Here is a 17278-nt window from a genome sequence, read left to right on the forward strand (position 1 = left end):
GTAGTATTCCATAGTGTATATGTGCCACATCTTCTTTATCCAGTCATCTATTGACGGGCTTTTTGGTTGTTTCCATGTCCTGGCCACTGTGAACAATGCTGCAATAAACATGGGGCTGCATGTGTCTTTACGTATCAATGTTTCTGAGTTTTTGGGGTATATACCCAGTAGAGGGATTGCTGGGTCATAAGGTGGTTCTATTTTCAGTTTTTTGAGGAACCACCATACTTTCTTCCATAATGGTTGTACTACTTTACATTCCCACCAACAGTGTATGAGGGTTCCTTTTTCTCCACAGCCTCTCCAACATTTGCTATTACCTGTCTTGCTAATAATAGCTAATCGAACAGGTGTGAGGTGGTATCTCATTGCCGTTTTGATTTGCATTTCTCTAATAGCTAAAGACGATGAGCATCTTTTCATATATCTGTTGGCCATTTGTATTTCTTCCTGGGAGAAGTGTCTGTTCATATCCTCTTCCCATTTTTTTATTGGATTGTTTGTTTGTTTGTTGTTGAGTTTTATGAGTTCTTTGTATATTTTGTATATTAGGCCCTTATCTGAGCTGTTGTTTGAAAATATCATTTCCCATTTAGTTGGCTGTCTGTTTATTTTGTTATCAGTTTCTCTTGCTGAGCAAAAACTTCTTAGTCTGATGTAGTCCCATTCATTAATTTTTGCCTTCACTTCTCTTGCCTGTGGAGTCAAATTCATAAAATGCTCTTTAAAACCTAGGTCCATGAGTTGAGTACCTATGTCTTCTTCTATGTACTTAATTGTTTCAGGTCATATGTTTAGATCTTTGATCCATTTTGAGTTAATTTTAGTACAGGGGGACAAACTGTAGTCCAGTTTCATTCTTTTGCATGTGGCTTTCCAGTTTTCCCAGCACCATTTATTGAAGAGGCTTTCTTTTCTCCATTGTGTGTTGTTGGCCCCTTTATCAAAAATTATTTGACTATATATATGTGGTTTTATTTCTGGACTTTCTATTCTGTTCCATTGGTCTGAGTGTCTATTTTTCTGCCAATACCATGCTATTTTGATTGTCGTGGCCCTATTATAGAGTTTGAAGTCAGGTATTGTAATGCCCCCAGCTTCATTCTTTTTCTTTAGGATTGCTTTGGCTATTTGGGGTTTTTTATAGTTCCATATAAATCTGATGATTTTTTTGCTCTATTTCTTTAAAAAATGTCATTGGAAGTTTGATGGGAATTGCATTAAATTTGTATATTGCTTTGGGTAATATAGCCATCTTGATTATATTTATTCTTCCTAACCAAGAACAAGGTATATTCTTCCATCTCATTATATCTTTTTTGATTTCCCTTAACAATGGTTTATAGTTTTCATTATATAAGTCCTTTACATTATTTGTTATGTTTATTCCTAAGTATTTTATTTTTTTTGTTGCAATCGTGAAGGGGATTATTCTTTTGAGTTCGTTCTCAATTGTTTCGTTGTTGGCATATAGAAAGGCTATTGACTTCTGTATGTTAATTTTGTATCCGGGACCTTACTGTATTGGCTTATTGTTTCTAGTAGTCTTTTTGTGGATTCTTTGGGGTTTTCAATGTATAGGATCATATCATCTGCAAAAAGTGATACCTTTACTTCTTCTTTTCCGATATGGATGCCTTTTATTTCTTTGTCTTGTCTGATTGCTCTGGCTAGAACCTCTAGTACCACATTAAATAAGAGTGGAAAGAGTGGACAACCCTGTCTTGTTCCTGATTTAAGGGGGAAAGCCTTCAGTTTAGTGCCATTTAATATGATGTTAGCTGATGGTTTATCATATATGGCCTTTATCATGTTGAGATATTTTCCTTCTATACCCATTTTGTTGAAAGTCTTAAACATAAAATTGTGTTGTATTTTATCAAAAGCCTTTTCTGCATCTATTGATAAGATCATGTGGTTTTTGTTCTTTGTTTGGTTGATATGGTGTATTACGTTAACCGTTTTACGTATGTTGAACCATCCTTGAGATTCTGGGATGAATCCCACTTGATCATGATGTATTATTTTTTTAATATGTTGTTGTATTCGATTTGCTAGTATTTTGTTTAGTATTTTAGCATCTGTATTCATTAGAGATATTGGTCTGTAGTTTTCTTTTTTTTTTTTTTACTGTTCTGGCCCGGTTTTGGTATGAGGGTTATGTTGGCCTCATAAAATGTGTTTGGAAGTATTGCTTCTTCTTCAATTTTTTGGAAGACTTTGAGGAGAATAGGAACCAAGTCTTCTTTGAATGTTTGATAAAATTCGCTGGTATAGCCGTCAGGGCCTGGACTTTTATTTTTGGGGAGGTTTTTAATGTTTTTTTCTATTTCTTCTCTACTAATAGGTCTGTTTAGGCTTTCTGCTGCTTCTTGACTCAGTCTAGGAAGGTTGTATTGTTCTAGGAATTTATACATTTCTTCTAGGTTGTTGAATTTAGTGGCATAAAGTTTTACATAGTATTCTACAATAATTCTTTGTATATCTACGGTGTCCGTGGTGATTTCTCTTCTTTCATTTTGGATTTTGTTTATATGAGTTCTTTCTCTTTTTTCCTTGGTAAGTCTTGCCAAGGGTTTGTCAGTATTGTTGATCTTTTCAAAGAACCAGCTCCTTGTTCTATTAATTTTTTCTATAGTTTTTCTGTTCTCTATTTCATTTATTTCTGCTCTGATTTTTATTATCTCCTTTCTTCGGCTGGTTTTGGGTTGTCTTTGTTCTTCTTTTTCTAGTTCCTTAAGGTGGGAAGTTAAGTGGTTCACTTGGGCTCTCTCTTGTTTGTTCATATAGGCCTGAAATGATATGAACTTCCCTCTTATCACTACTTTTGCTGCATCCCATAGATTCTGATATATGTCGTATTGTCATTTTCATTAGTCTGTATTTATCTTTTGATCTCTGCACTTATTTCTTCTTTGACCCATTCATTTTTTAAAAGTATGTTGTTTAGTTTCCACATTTTTGTGGGATTTTTTTCCTCTTTTTTGCAGTTGAATTCTAGTTTCAAGGCTTTATGGTCAGAAAATATGCTTGGTACAACTTCGATTTTTCTGAATTTGCTAATGTTGTTTTTGTGGCCCAACATATGGTCAATTCTTAAGAATGATCCATGTACACTGGAGAAAAATGTATACTCAGTCACTTTGGGATGAAATGTCCTGTAGATGTCTATCATATCCAGGTGCTCTAGTGTTTTGTTTAAGGCCACTATGTCTTTGTTGATTCTCTGTTTGGATGACCGATCTAGAGCCGTCAGCGGTGTATTGAGGTCTCCAAGTATGATTGTATTTTTGTCAGTTTTTGTTTTAACGTCAATAAGTAGCTGTCTTATATATTTTGGTGCTCCTTGGTTTGGTGCATATATATTAAGAATTGTTATGTCTTCTTGATTCAGTGTCCCCTTAGCCATTATGAAATGGCCATTTTTGTCTCTGAGTACTTTTGCTGTCTTGTAGTCAGCATTATCAGATATGAGTATTGCTACGCCTGCTTTTTTTTGGATGTTATTTGCTTGGAGTATTGTTTTCCAGCCTTTCACTTTGAATTTGTTTTTATCCTTGTTACTTAGATGAGTTTCTTGTAGGCAGCATACAGTTGGATTTTCTTTTTTAATCCATTCTGCTACTCTGTGCCTTTTTATTGGTGAGTTTGATCCGTTTACATTTAGTGTAATTATTGACACTTGTGAGTTCTCTATTGCCATTTTATATCTTGCTTTCTGTTATTTTTGTGTCTTGTTTGATCCTTCTCTTTCGTTTTTCTATCTTTTGTTTTTATTTGGTTGTATTCCATACATCTTTCCTCTGTTGCTATCTTTTTTATCTCATGTGCTTCTGTGGTGGTTTTTTCAATGGTGGTTACCTTTAAGTAATGAAAAGGGTTCCTACCCTGTTCATTGTAGCGAACTGTTTTGTGAGTACTTTTGCACTCCATTGTCCTTTGCTACTGTTAATCTCCATCCTCTCCCCCCCCCCCTTTCTTTTTGTTGTTGTCACAGTTTAAATTTGGTTTTATTGTGTTCTTCTTGGAGCTTTTACTTGTGTCTCTTTTTTTTTTGTTGTTCTTTGTATCTGATTGGAGAACCCCCTTTAGTAATTCCTGGAGTGGGGGTTTTCTGATGATAAATTCCCTCATCTTTTCTGTATTTGTGAATGTTTTTATTTCTCCTTCATATTTGAAGGATAGCTTTGATGGGTATAGTATTCGTGGCTGAAAGTTTCTCTCTTTCAGGACTTTAAATATTGGGGTCCATTCTCTTCTCGCTTGTAGAGTTTCTGCTGAGAAATCTGATGATAATCTAATGGGCCTTCCTTTATATGTTGTATTCTTCTTTTCCCTGGCTGCCTTGAGAATTTTTTCTTTGCTGTTGGTTTGTGCCAATTTCATTATGATGTGCCTTGGAGTAGGTTTGTTGGGGTTAAGAAAACTCGGAGTTGTGTTTGCTTCTTGAACTTGAGGCTTTAGTTCTTTCCACAGGCTTGGGAAGTTCTCATCTATTATTTGTTTATGTTCTCCATTCCATTTTCTCTCTCTTCTCCCTCTGATATACCTATTATTCTTATGTTATTCTTTTTGATGGTGTCAGATAATTCTTGTAGGGCTATCTCATTTTTTTTAATTTTTGAGTCTCTTTCTTCTTCTCTCTGTTGTGCCTCAAGTTGCTTGTCTTCTATTTCACTAATCCTCTCTTCTATCTGACCTGTTCTATTAGCTAAGCTTGTTACTTTGTTTTTCTGCTCGTGAATTGAGTTTTTCATCTCTGTTTGATTTGGTTTTTTTTGTTTTTTTAATTTTTTATTTATTTTTTACAGAGACAGAGAGTGAGTCAGAGAGAGGGATAGATAAGAACAGACAGGAACGGAATGAGATGAGAAGCATCAATCATTAGTTTTTCATTGCGCATTGCAACACCTTAGTTGTTCATTGATTGCTTTCTCATATGTGCCTTGACTGCGGGCCTTCAGCAAACCGAGGAACCCCTTGCTGGAGCCAGCAACCTTGGGTTCAAGCTGGTGGGCTTTTTGCTCAAACCAGATGAGCCCGCGCTCAAGCTGGCGACCTCAGGGTCTCGAACCTGGGTCCTCTGCATCACTGTCCGACGCTCCATCCACTGCGCCACCGCCTGGTCAGGCTGTTTGATTTGTTTTTATAGTTTCGATTTCCTTGGGCATATATTCTTTGTGTTCGTTGAGTTGTTTTCTGAGCTCCCTAAATTGCTTTTCTGTGTTTTCTTGTATATCTCGGAGGATTTTTAGGATTTCTATCTTGAATTCTCTGTCATTTAGCTCCAAGGTTTCCAATATATTAAATTTTTTCTCCATAGATTTTTCCTCATCTAGCTGTGTTACCTCTCTTTCTTTTGTATTCATGATATTCGATTTTCTATTCCTTAATGGCATCTGAGGGTGGTTTTGTTGATAGTATTAATGAGATTCAATAAAGAATAAAAAGTTAAAAAAATAAAAAATCGAAAAGAGTTGTTTTTTTTTAAAAAAAATTAATAATGAAATAAAGAAAAATAAAATAAAATAAAAATTTTAAAAAAAGGAAATTATTCCCCCCCTCCTTTTTTCCTCTCCTCTCCTCTCCCCTCTTTCTTGAGAAAATCTTGTGGTTAACTGTGAATTATAACAAACAATGCCTGTAATGGAGGGCCTGAATTTGGGAAAAGTAATAAAGGGGCAACAATAAGAAAAAAAAAAAAAGAAGGGGGTATGGACCCACAAAAAGCAAATAAGAAAAAAATTTGGGTCAAGAATAAAATTATTTGCTTTTAGGTGTTGGTTGACTAAGAGTTATGATGAGAGGAATAAGAGGAAAACAGAAAAATGGGGGGACAAATTAAAAAATTACTATTGTATTTAGTGGAACAAGAACTAGATAAAATGGAGAGCCAGGGATGGGAGCACTGCTAGTGAGTTAAAAAGGTGAAGTAAAAATCCCCCAAAATGCCACAAACATAAGTTTGAGTCCCAGATAAGATAATTTGTTTGTTATTGAGGTTTGAATGAGAGATGATGTAAAGGAGAAAGGAAGAAATTAATATAGAGGGAGAAAAGAAAGAGAGAGAAAAAGAGGGAACCACTAAAAGAAGAAAAAAGAAAAAAGAGGAGAGAGAGAGAGAGAGTTAAGGGTTTTGGAGTGCAACCCTCATAGAGAGAAAGGAAGAGGAAAGAAAAGATTATGGGAGATGTAACACTTATGGGTAGTGTAGTTCAAGGAGAGGAGAGAGTAAAACCGGTAGAGAGTTAATTGGCCAAATTGGAGGAGGAAAAAAAATATCAAGAATGAAGATAAGAGAAACAAACGAACAAATATAATAAAATGGGATAGGTTATAAAGGCTGCAGATTATTCTTGATTTTGAGAGGTTATCTTCTTGCTTTTTCTTTTCTCTCCCTCTTCCTGGTCGGTGACTCTGTACCCCGGGTTCTGCCCCTTTGGCACGCTCAGGTAGAGGTTTGCAGTTGATAAGTCTCTATGGCTATGTCATGTATTGTGCTTTAGTCTCGTTGGCAGTCGAGGCTCATTAGCATTTATAGGCTCTGCCAGTGAGAGAGTCCGTGTTCCTGGAGCCTTTCTCCTAGTCTTTCCTTCCTCAATTAGTAGCCTGATAATCCAGCTATGGGGTTGCTGCTGTCTCTGCCTGGATAGTAAGAGGCTCAAAGAGCTGGCAACTCCCCACTCTATTTCCACTCAGCACAGGGCTCTGGGTAAGGCTCAGTCAGTCAGAGCTGCTAGTATAATCAGGCGGGGTTTCCGCCCACTCAAAGACTTCTGGCTCTGCCACTCTGTCCGGTAACACAGGCGGGCGCCCACTCCCGGGGCGCTTGGAGGAAACTCTCGCTCACTATCTGCGCACGCAGACCAGGATATCCGGCTGGCAGTCTCACAGTCTGAGTGAAACCCCCAACCGCATGGAAAAGTTCCAGCGTTGGAATTGGCTCTCGCTCCGTCCCCGTGTGCAGCTTTTGCAAGGCGCTGGGGCAGCCCGAGATTCTGCTTTGGCCCACACAAAGGCCCCTGACTCTGCCCCTCTGTGCGATAACACGGGTGCTCACTGCCGAGGCACTCGGAGGAATCTCTTGCTATCTGCGCGCGCAGACCAGGATATCAGCCCCGCCGCCGCGTTTCCCTTTGAGTGCAACCCCCACCAGCACGGAAAATTTCCACCGTTGGAATTAGTTCTCGCTCCCTCCCGTGCGTGGGTTTCCCAGGGCACTGGGGCTGCCCAGAGATTCCGCTTTCGGCCCACACAAAGGCCTCTGACTCTGCCTCTTTGTGGGGTAACACGGGCACCCACTCCCGGGGCTTTGGAAGAAATCTCTCGCCCACTATCTGCGTGCGCCTACCGGGTAAAATGGCTGCCCCGCTTGTCTTTCTTTGTCTGGGTTTGGCGCGTGTGGTAGCTGGGTTGCCACAGGAACAGTGTTTCCTCGGCTTGGATCTCCTTGCCACAGCCTGGTTCGGCCGTTTGTGCCGCGGCCTGGATCTATTCACCCCCTTTGCCCGCCTCAGTTTCTGTATTCACAGATCCCAGAGAAAGCCGCCCTGTTTAGGTTAGTGAGGAAGGCGGAGCATTTCTTACTCCCTATTTCCTTCGGGGTTTGGTTATATATTTAGCCAATTTTTCGCTCAACCATACCTTCGGGTGTATTGCGAAACATCTGGAGGCTCCAAGGATAGGTTTTTCTGTTTTTGGTTGAAGATCTTGTTGAGTTTTGGGGGAGATTTATCGGTATCGCTTCCTACCCCGCCATTACTCTGACGTCATCTCTCGATACGATTTTTACTGAGCATATTCTCATTCTTAAGATGAAATATGGCAATTTGTCTAGTTAATCTCCTTCTGGCTAATAGTGTCACTGAATAATGCTTTCCTCCCAAGTAACAAAATGTACCAATGGTTGGCAACTGTAATACCCAGCTAAAATGTCATTTCTTTTATGAAACTTGTTAACCTGCATATAATGTCAGACTCCATTGCTATCTTCCCTGTCCAGCCTTAGTAGTAGTATACATTAGTAGTATAGTAGATAGTACTCTCCATTCACATAGTACTATCTTTTGTAGTTGAGGGCAAGAACTTTGGCTATGTCCATGTGTATGCATATATATGCTTATGTTCTCATCTAGAATTCCTGGAGTATAGTGCTAGCAGGCAAAAAAACATTGGCTATGAAAATACTCATACTTTCTTAGAATTTCTAAAGAGATATGTAGGTATGTGCATATGTGTGTCTATTTGTATAGTATAAATGTGATAATAAGGGGAAGAAAATACATGTTTGGTGTTTAGCATTTCATTTTATTCTACCATTTTTTAGGTCAGGGCCCTAAATACGTAAAAATTTTTATCAATCTACCCCGATCTATGGATTTCGAAGAAGCAGAAAGAAGTGAACCAACTCAAGCTCTGGAACTAACCGAGGATGATATTAAAGAAGATGGCATTATTCCACTTCGTTATGTTAAGTTTCAGAATGTTAACAGTGTAACTGTAAGTAGCATTTTGTTAAGATATATTTAATGGGTTTGTCTGGCAACTTATGCTGTATTTAGTGATTCTAAATGATCCTCTAACATAGTTATTTGTCTACTTGGTTTGAAATGAGCAAAAATGTATAATGAGCTAATTAAATTTTATTCTTTTTACTTTATCTATGTGCCCTAATGGGAAGGACAGGTTGATTTTTAAAAATTTATGGATTTGCCAGTTTAATTTGATATATATATATATATGGCAACTCTAACGTTTATTCTAGAACATTTATGCTTAAACTGAAGATATCCATGCTTTATTATTCATACCTGGTAATGAGTGATACATTTGTAAAATTCAGTGTACTTTTCTAGAATACTGAGTATTTAATGTAGTGGTCATGAGCTCAGTAAAAATGACTTTAAAAAGATAATTTCAGTTAAGGACTTCGCTGCTTCTTAGCAATTATGAATTGCTTTTGTGTATTTTGGTATTGAAATCCAGCATGTGTGCTTCACCCCAGCCTGGTCCTTCAGAGGAGGGGCAAGAGGGTTAGGCCGGAACAGTACAACACCTAGAAAAAGAAGTACACAGCATCGTCACAGAACAGGTCATGCCAAACTAGTGTGATTTCTCTGTTCTAATGGAATATGATTCTGGTTTTTATAAGTTAGGAGAATGCTATATAGCATGTGTTCATAACACCTTTTGCTCTACTTAGTGATGGGAGGAAGGTGGTTATTTATTGGAAAAGCTCTTTCAGTCCAGAAATCCTGATAGAATCTCTTTCATTAGGATCATGACCATAATTATCTCGTGATAGGCTCAAGTATTTATAGACTGTGTCCTACCTCATTCAGAATGCCTATTAAGACACAGAAAGCATGTCTGTCACCTTTTTTGGTGATAAAATTGAAGTTAAAATGACATTTTTGATCAGAAATTATAATCAAAACTGCTGTGCCTAGATTCAGAGAACATTACAAATAAATAAACGGAGAGCTGGTTTAATAGTCTACTAATTATAGACTTGGAGTGTTTAATTGACCAGCTCAGTTTGGGACGAATCTGTCGTTGCCAATATCAACAGCAACAACTGACTGATGAAGGCCACCTGAGAATGAAAGAAGCATGCTGTCCAAATCAAGATTATTAATTAGATAGAACGCTAGAGAGGACTGTGTTCTAAAATATGGAGCAAATTAAAAAATAAATTCAGTACACTGAAGAAGGGTCTATGAATAAAGCTTCTCTCTGTTCCCTAACATGCTGAAGGGGGAAGTTTTAAATAAAAAGTCTAAATTGTCAAGTTTAAAAAAATATATAGAGCATAGTGTAGTTTTAGGAGCTGATTTCCAATACTGTTTTTTCTTTTAGTATTCTAGTAGGAAGTTGAACGAATAGATATCAGAAAGAATATAACTGCAGAAATATTCCTCAGCAAAAAACTATAGTTGTTAATAAAATTTCAACAGCACTTTGCCAGTTGTAATCATGAATTTCATACTCTTTCAACATTCTTTGTCAAGGAATTTAATTATCACCCCTCCACACGATCACAGTAAACCATCAAGAACTGGTGCGTTCGGGCACCTTGCCCTGACGCCCCTGGAACAGATGAACTGGCAGGGCAGACACGGGACCGACAGTCCCAGAGGAGACTAGTTTACTGTACTATGGATGAATCTTTGTAAAGAGTGCGGTGTATATTTATTAGTAATCTAAAGAAGTTCACTAAATTGAAAGCATTTTGAAAGAAAGGATTGTAAACATTACTGTAAAAATTACTATTTTTTGGTAGATATTTGTTCAGTCCAATCAAGGTGAAGAAGAAACAACAAGAGTTTCGTATTTTACTTTCATCGGTACTCCCGTCCAGGCAACAAATATGAACGACTTCAAACGAGTAAGTTTGTTAAAAGTATACTTAGGGGAAGCAAAAATATAATTTAAAAGAAATAGTTTTTATAAACATTAAAGTTACATCATGTTATGAAATTTTATAAGGTTAAACTAGAACAGTATATTCACCTAATCACATTTTTAGATAGCCAACTAAAAGAAATCTCTAATAAAAATAAGTCTTACTGATACAGTGTTTGTTAATGAATGACATCCAATTGAGAGGGTAAAAAGAATTGTTTGGTTACAGAAAGTAGTTAGGAGTAATGAAAAAATAGGAATAAGTGAAATCATTATTGTGAATGAGTTTTTAAGAGCTATTGATACCAAGGTGTGTTTCTGATGAAAATATTTAAAGTGATGTATAATTTGAATCCAAAATAATGGATTCAGTTTTACTACACTGAGATATTAATGTTCAGACTACGCTGAAAGAACAAATTTCAGCAAATAAATTTTCAGTGATCAGGTGCATATATATATATATATATGTGTGTGTGTGTGTGTATGTATAAATAAAATTGTATTTACTTTTTTGAGTATACAGTCCTGAGATTTGGAAAGAATTTATAAGGTACACGAGACCTTTAGGAATGAGAACATTCGTACATTCATGGCATTACTTCTAATCTGTGATAGTTCGTTAGGGTGACTCTTCAAATGTGCAACCACAGATCGTAGAGTTGCCACCAAGAGCTTTATCAGTACAGAGCCCGGGTGCTGTGCACAGATTAGCTGTGCAGCAGCACGGGAGATGTAGTTATCACCATGTCCCGGTGGCTGCGTCTGGCAGGCTCTTGAGAGTTTGGGATGATTGTAAAATAGGAGGGTTTCCCTGGGCCGCCAGTGCTCAGAGGAAGACACACCCAGCTTAACAGTTTGACCCCTGTTTGGGCAAGTGGAGTTGTAGAACATATTGACAACTTTTATTATTTTAGTTGGTATCCACAGATCTAATTTTAATTCAATTACAGAAAAGTTCATAAAATTGCATAACAGTGGATGACCTTATAAAATTGTATGTTCTTTTCATAAAATTGACAGCCTTGACTATAGATATTTTAACTGGTCATTTTATCAGTATCATCTTCCTGTCTCACAGTCTAATTAACTTTTGGGAGCTGTAGGAACAGTAGTGTACTTAGAGCTATCATGTTAAATGTTTGATGTATGTATAATGACAGGTCAGAAGAAGCAGAGATTAAACATCTACATTTTTATGATATGAAATATGCTGTTCTGGGAAAATGTGTGAGCAACAACGACATTGTGGCTGCTTGCTTTGTATTTTGCCTGTTTGAATTAAATGCCAGTGCATTTAGCTTGCCCTGCCTCTTGCATAGTTTGATTTAGCTTAATACTCCACAAGATCTATTGCTCTAAGTCCTAGTAGTTTATTATACCATTACTGCAGCCTTCAATTCATGTTTCTCACCTAGTTTATGCTATTGGACTTCTACTTTTTCTCTAAGTAACCACTGCTTTCTCACTAGTTTTATCAGCCTGCCATTCGTTGGTTTCCTAATGTGCATTACAGTTGTCCACCTGAGAGTCTGTCTCCACCTCTTTGTCTTTAACATCCCCCAGCCCACCCCTTCTAGACTAGTTTTTCTCTTTTTTGACTATCAAACTACTTTTTTTGGACTGTCTTTAGGATATTAAAGGTGTTAGAGTCTTCTTGCTGAGAGTATTTGTGTTTGTTTTATAATTTGGCTGTGTATTCATGTAACTAAATAGTTTTTACCTTAACATTAACTATCAAGCAGTAGTTTTCAAACTCTTTGGATCCAGGGCCACTTTATACTATTAAATATTCATGAGACCAATAAGAGCTTTTGTTTCTGTGAGTTATACTTACCTAATATTTACCATTTAAGAAATTAAAAAACACTTTGGCTGGCCAGCTTGCTCAATGGATAGAGCGTTGACCCGGCGTTATGGACGTCCCAAGTTCGATTCCCGGTCAGAGCACACAGAAGCGACCGTCTCCTTCTCTACCCCTCCCTCTTTCCCTTCTCTCCCACTCCCACTCCCATAGCCAGTGGCTTGATTGGTCTGAGCGTTGGCCCCAGATGGGGTTGCTGGGTGGATCCTGGCCGGGGTGCACGCAGGAGTCTTTCTCACTATATCCCCTCCTCTCACCTAAAAAAATAAAAAAATAAAAAAAGAATTAAAACAAATTAAAAAAATACTTATTTACAATAGTGAGCTCATTGTACATGAACACAAATAATGTTTTTAAATTGAAGTATATATTTTCCAAAACAGAAACCAACCTGTGAAAGGAAGAGCATTGTTTTATACTTTTACAAATTCTTACTGTTTAACTTTGCAGAATTCTCTCATTCTCATACTTGCTTCTGCATTGTCAGTTTTGCTATCACAAGTTATGTAGCCTCTCAAAAACTTCATTGTGCCCTTTTGAGACAATGAGAGTTAAAAAGGCAAATAACAATTTAACATTACTATGGAAATAGTTTTTAGCTTGAGGATTCCCCAGAAAGCTCTTGGGGAACCCCAGCCTGGACCACACTGAGAACTGCTGTGAAAATAATTTAACCCTGTAATGAATGGACTCCCTTCTTGGTGTTCTGGGCTCCTTAGTCCCTTGCTTTTAATGTTTGATGCATTTTAATTGGTTGAGTGACTTTCTTATGTATATTAATATTATATTACATTTACTTTTAATAATTTCTATGTGAGATTTGTTCTGCTTGTCATAGGGTTATTTCTCAAAAGTAAGCTAATTTCATTTTTTAATATTATTCAACAAGTTCAATGTAGAAAAATGACAATAAAATTAGTGTATTAGTTTAGCTGAAACTGGCCCGTTTCGTCTGTGTATGTTGCCTAGTAAACTGAGTTTGAATTCTAGTGAAGGAAATGATAGCTAGGTGGAGTGGTATTCGTTGTCTTAGTATGGTGCTCGGTACAGTCATTATCCCTGTCTGTAGTGCGCTTAAATTCTTAAAGGGTAATCATGAATATCTGGAAAGTTCACCAAGTGAATCAAAGCTTAGTTCAAGGCTCTCTTCTTCCACAGAGTATTCTCGTACTTTCCAGCCCTGTGTTATTTTCTTCTTCACAACGGTGACTGGGGAGGTACGAGACTACTTTGTGAAGAAAGAGGGCTTGAGTTGAACTTGACCAGTAGAAGTGGGTGGAGGAGGAAAGACAGCAGTGAGCACGCAAGGCAGAGGGTAAAGGAGCCTGGGTACCAGAGTGGCCAGTGCTAGACTCACTCCAGGACGGGTCAGGTGTCGCCCTTCTTTCCCTTATTAGTCTGATTGATTTCCAAGGGGTTACACATAGAAATTAAAATTTAAAATTTCAGAATAGATGTGCTACATATTTTATCACCAAAGAAGAAAAGTTTGGTATCTGTGTCATAAAGAGTTCTATAAGATGGTTTAACGAATGATAAATAGAATAATTTATCATTTTCAGTTTACATTTTTATGTTTGTGTGAGTTGTTCCTAGAGAATTTTGGTTTTAGAATGTCATTGACCTCCTTATGTCACTAAGATGGCAGAAGCTAAGGTAGTGCTACTGAGTCTTGGTGCGGATGGAAACCTTAGACTACCTTGCATGCTGTTACAACTTCATAAAGTTATACTTTGCAGATATGGTAGACGAGAACACACCTTCCAGTGGTCTGGTTTTGGCTGTTGAGGCATTCTGCACAGATTGTAATACACATGTAGGCTATCTGCTTTTGTAAATGGGTTCTTTGTGTTGCAGCATGACACGCTCGCTATCTTAATTGGAATTAGATGTTTTCTTTGCTAAAATATGCTCTTTACATAGATTGCTTTATTTTAATACAAAAGTAATAAAAGATAAGTATGTAAATGAGCAAAACTGAAGGGGCTTCTGCTTTTTAGGGAACAAGGTGCATGTGAAAAGTGGGGCACATTTTCTGTCACTGTAATAAAAACAGACTTTTCTAAACTGGCCATTCACCGTATCAGCTATTTTGGTAACATTTCTGTCTGTTTATTTTTCAGCTTTTTTAATCCAACTCAAATGAACTAAAACCAGAAGATTTTAAAAAATGAAGTAATATTCAGATTGACCTTCCCTCTCTCCACTCCCCTTGCTTCTCTGCTCATCTTGCACCTGTCTGCTCTCACCCTCCCCATGTTCCCATCGCTGTCGGGCGGGCGAGGCCTCTGCAGCTTCTGTCATCTGGACCAGCCTTACTGTCCCTAGGTTTCCTCAACCATCGCTTTCTTCAGATCTCGTTCTGGCACTGTTTCTCCACTGGCTTTTTACTCCGTTTTGGGTTTTGTTTTGGGCTTGCAACTAAGTGCTTTAATTTCATTACCAGACTGTGTTGCTCCCCCAACTTTTTTTTCTTTCCTGTTTCATATTTAATTTTGTATTACCTTTTAAGAAATAATATTGTGATAAAATTTACATTGTTATAAATGGTTTCAGATTAAACTAGTTGTTGGATAATGTTTTAATCCAGTCTGAAGTCTAAATTTTATTTTTAAGGAACTCTAGAATCATTGTGGAAACCAAATATAAAGTCTCATCAAGGTCTTTTATATCCGTACTGGTATAATAGACTCGTGGGGCTGCAGTTGATTGGTGCGGGTTTTCTTTTTTCATTGGAAATGTAGCCCAGAGGTCATCGTGCTCATTAAGTGTGGGGGTGTCCTGTGGTTTGCCTGCCCAGGCAAGCTCGAGCCCATTTGAAAGATTTGATGGACTAATTGTTAGGAAGGCTTAAAATATTAATACAGAAAAAAAATGGACTCTTACTGAATAAATATTTTTGACACCTTATTTTGATGTACCTAGATTTTTGTATGTCTGAGGTGTTAATATAGACTTAAAAATGAATAAAAGAGCTTTTGTGTTTGGGGTGAGAAAATCCATATTGGAATGTTAAATTTCTTCTTTTTTACAGAGAATACACATTGGCAAGTTGAGAACTATCAACCTGTGAAACAGTATGCAGATTTGTGTCTTCTGTATCACATCTGCTAAAATCTTAATTTTTAATATTAATTCTTTTTGTTTTCCTTTGCTTAATCTAATAGCTCTGCGTTTTGTGTATTCCCAAGCGATACAATGATGAATAACGCTTTCATTGTTTACCTGCTTGAATTCATTTGTGACACAGATGGTTCCATCTCCCCTTCCTTTTTAAGACGGCTTTTCTTGACTCTTAAAACCTGGATTTCTTTTACTCATCCATGTACTCTTTTTCTGAGACTGCCTCTTTAGCATCTTCCTGGCTTTTTTGGACTTTCCAACACATGGTTCCCTTGAGTCAAAGAGTTCTTTTAAAGCAGTAAAAGAGATTTTACTCGAGGTGTGGACAACAGTAATTCTAGCACTATGTGATTGGGTATTCCGTGGGAGGGGCTTTATAATCTTCTCTCAAGAAAGACATCGACCTAGCCATGTTTTACTTTTTATTTTTAGACCAGACATGTAATGAAGATCTTTTCAAGTTTTGCTTGATTCAGACACTGCCATCAGAGCAGAATCAATTTAAAATTTGAAATTCACATTTACAAATGTATATAGAAATTTTTTTTTGTATACAAATATATATTCAATAGCTTGCAAGTAGATTTCTTTAGAGGTGTTTCTGTTAAGAGAATACATTATTTAATGACAAGCTTTAGGTTTGAAGTAGATTATTCAATTAGAATAGAACCTTCCACGAAGAATTTGTTGGTAGAAACCAAGTTTATTCTTTATATTTTTATCCTTCTGCATTTATTGCAACTAGGACACTTTAAAAACCCTCTACAGGACAATTTTTCTAATCATTTAGAGAAATAAGATTTATTCTTTACATTTTTTATAGTATATTTATAGCAACAGAGCTTCTTAAAAATAGAAACTAGGCAAAAGTAGTCATTTTTAACAAACTAGAGAAATGACCCCTGAAGTATAGTCTTAAAAATTAATCATTTTTAATGTTCATATTACATGTCTGCATATTGGGAGAAACACCTAGAAACCTGTCATCTTGGACATGAAGACATAAGTTTAGCATACTCTTTTAATTCTAGATTTTTTTGTTTTCAACATTTGATTCCTAATTGTCTAAAAATAGTATGCCAAGTATGTTTCACTCATATAGCATCATCTATTAACTTCTCTAAACTGTCAACCTTGTTTTGAAAAATTGCATTACTTTTTTTTAAAACAGTGTGGGAAACCAAAAATAGCCTGCATGTGTTTATTTTTACTTCCTGAGGCTGGAAGGTGAGGGAGGAGGGTCACAGTTGGAACAAGGAAAGTCCACTGCATGCCCCAAAAAGGCAGGGGTAAAAATTAATACCAGCTTGTAGAGATGATTACTGATTGACATATTTTGTAACATTATTCTGAGAGTAACCCATATTTCTAAATCAAGTTGTACATATCAAGTTATTTTTGTTTTTCTAGGTAGTTGGCAAAAAAGGAGAAAGTCACTAAGGTCCAAAGACACTGGACGACCACATCGCAGTCGGCTCTCCAGCTCCTGACAACTGCTTGTTCTCCTGAGACTCAGCGTCCCATTCATTGCCATTACCAGTCAATCATCGCTTTTGTTCAGATGCTCTCGCTAGTGTTTCTGTTGTCATCTTGATACATGCAGTTGTAAATAAAAGTCAGTACTTTTGCCAAGCTTAATTTTTGTCATTCTAAATAAGTATTTTCTCTTTCCATTCATTTGAAAATTGGCCAACTTTTGATTTTAGAAGAGACTTCAGTATCAGGTAGCATATTGCGCTAAAGCCGGACTTTCTCCAGAGGAGCAGCACTGTTTTAGGGAGTTACAGAGCACGTGTGCCATCACGTGCAGACGTGCAGGGCAGGTGGTTCTGATCAGGGACTTGGGACAGCTAACCATGTTCATGTGAGGAAGAACGCCTCTGTGGT

At 37.1% G+C, this 17278-nt stretch overlaps 1 protein-coding gene across 2 annotated transcripts in view; it reads left to right on the forward strand.

The window, feature by feature from the left end:
* The window catches only part of TXNL1 (thioredoxin like 1), a 38184-nt gene extending 21155 nt beyond the window's left edge, over nt 1-17029 (forward strand). Inside the window, exons 6-8 of one of the 2 annotated variants that reach the window (XM_066352683.1) lie at nt 8327-8499; nt 10283-10387; nt 14392-15178. In XM_066352683.1, coding sequence (XP_066208780.1) covers nt 8327-8499; nt 10283-10387; nt 14392-14400 — 287 coding nt within the window. In that variant the 3' untranslated portion in view covers nt 14401-15178. Of the gene's footprint in view, nt 1-8326; nt 8500-10282; nt 10388-14391; nt 15179-16801 lie in introns of those variants that run through there. The other variant, XM_066352682.1, reaches the window with a different exon arrangement.
* The last annotated feature ends 249 nt before the right edge of the window (nt 17030-17278 follow it).

Source organism: Saccopteryx leptura, chromosome 11 (assembly GCF_036850995.1).
Source record: "Saccopteryx leptura isolate mSacLep1 chromosome 11, mSacLep1_pri_phased_curated, whole genome shotgun sequence".
NCBI lineage: Eukaryota > Metazoa > Chordata > Mammalia > Chiroptera > Emballonuridae > Saccopteryx > Saccopteryx leptura.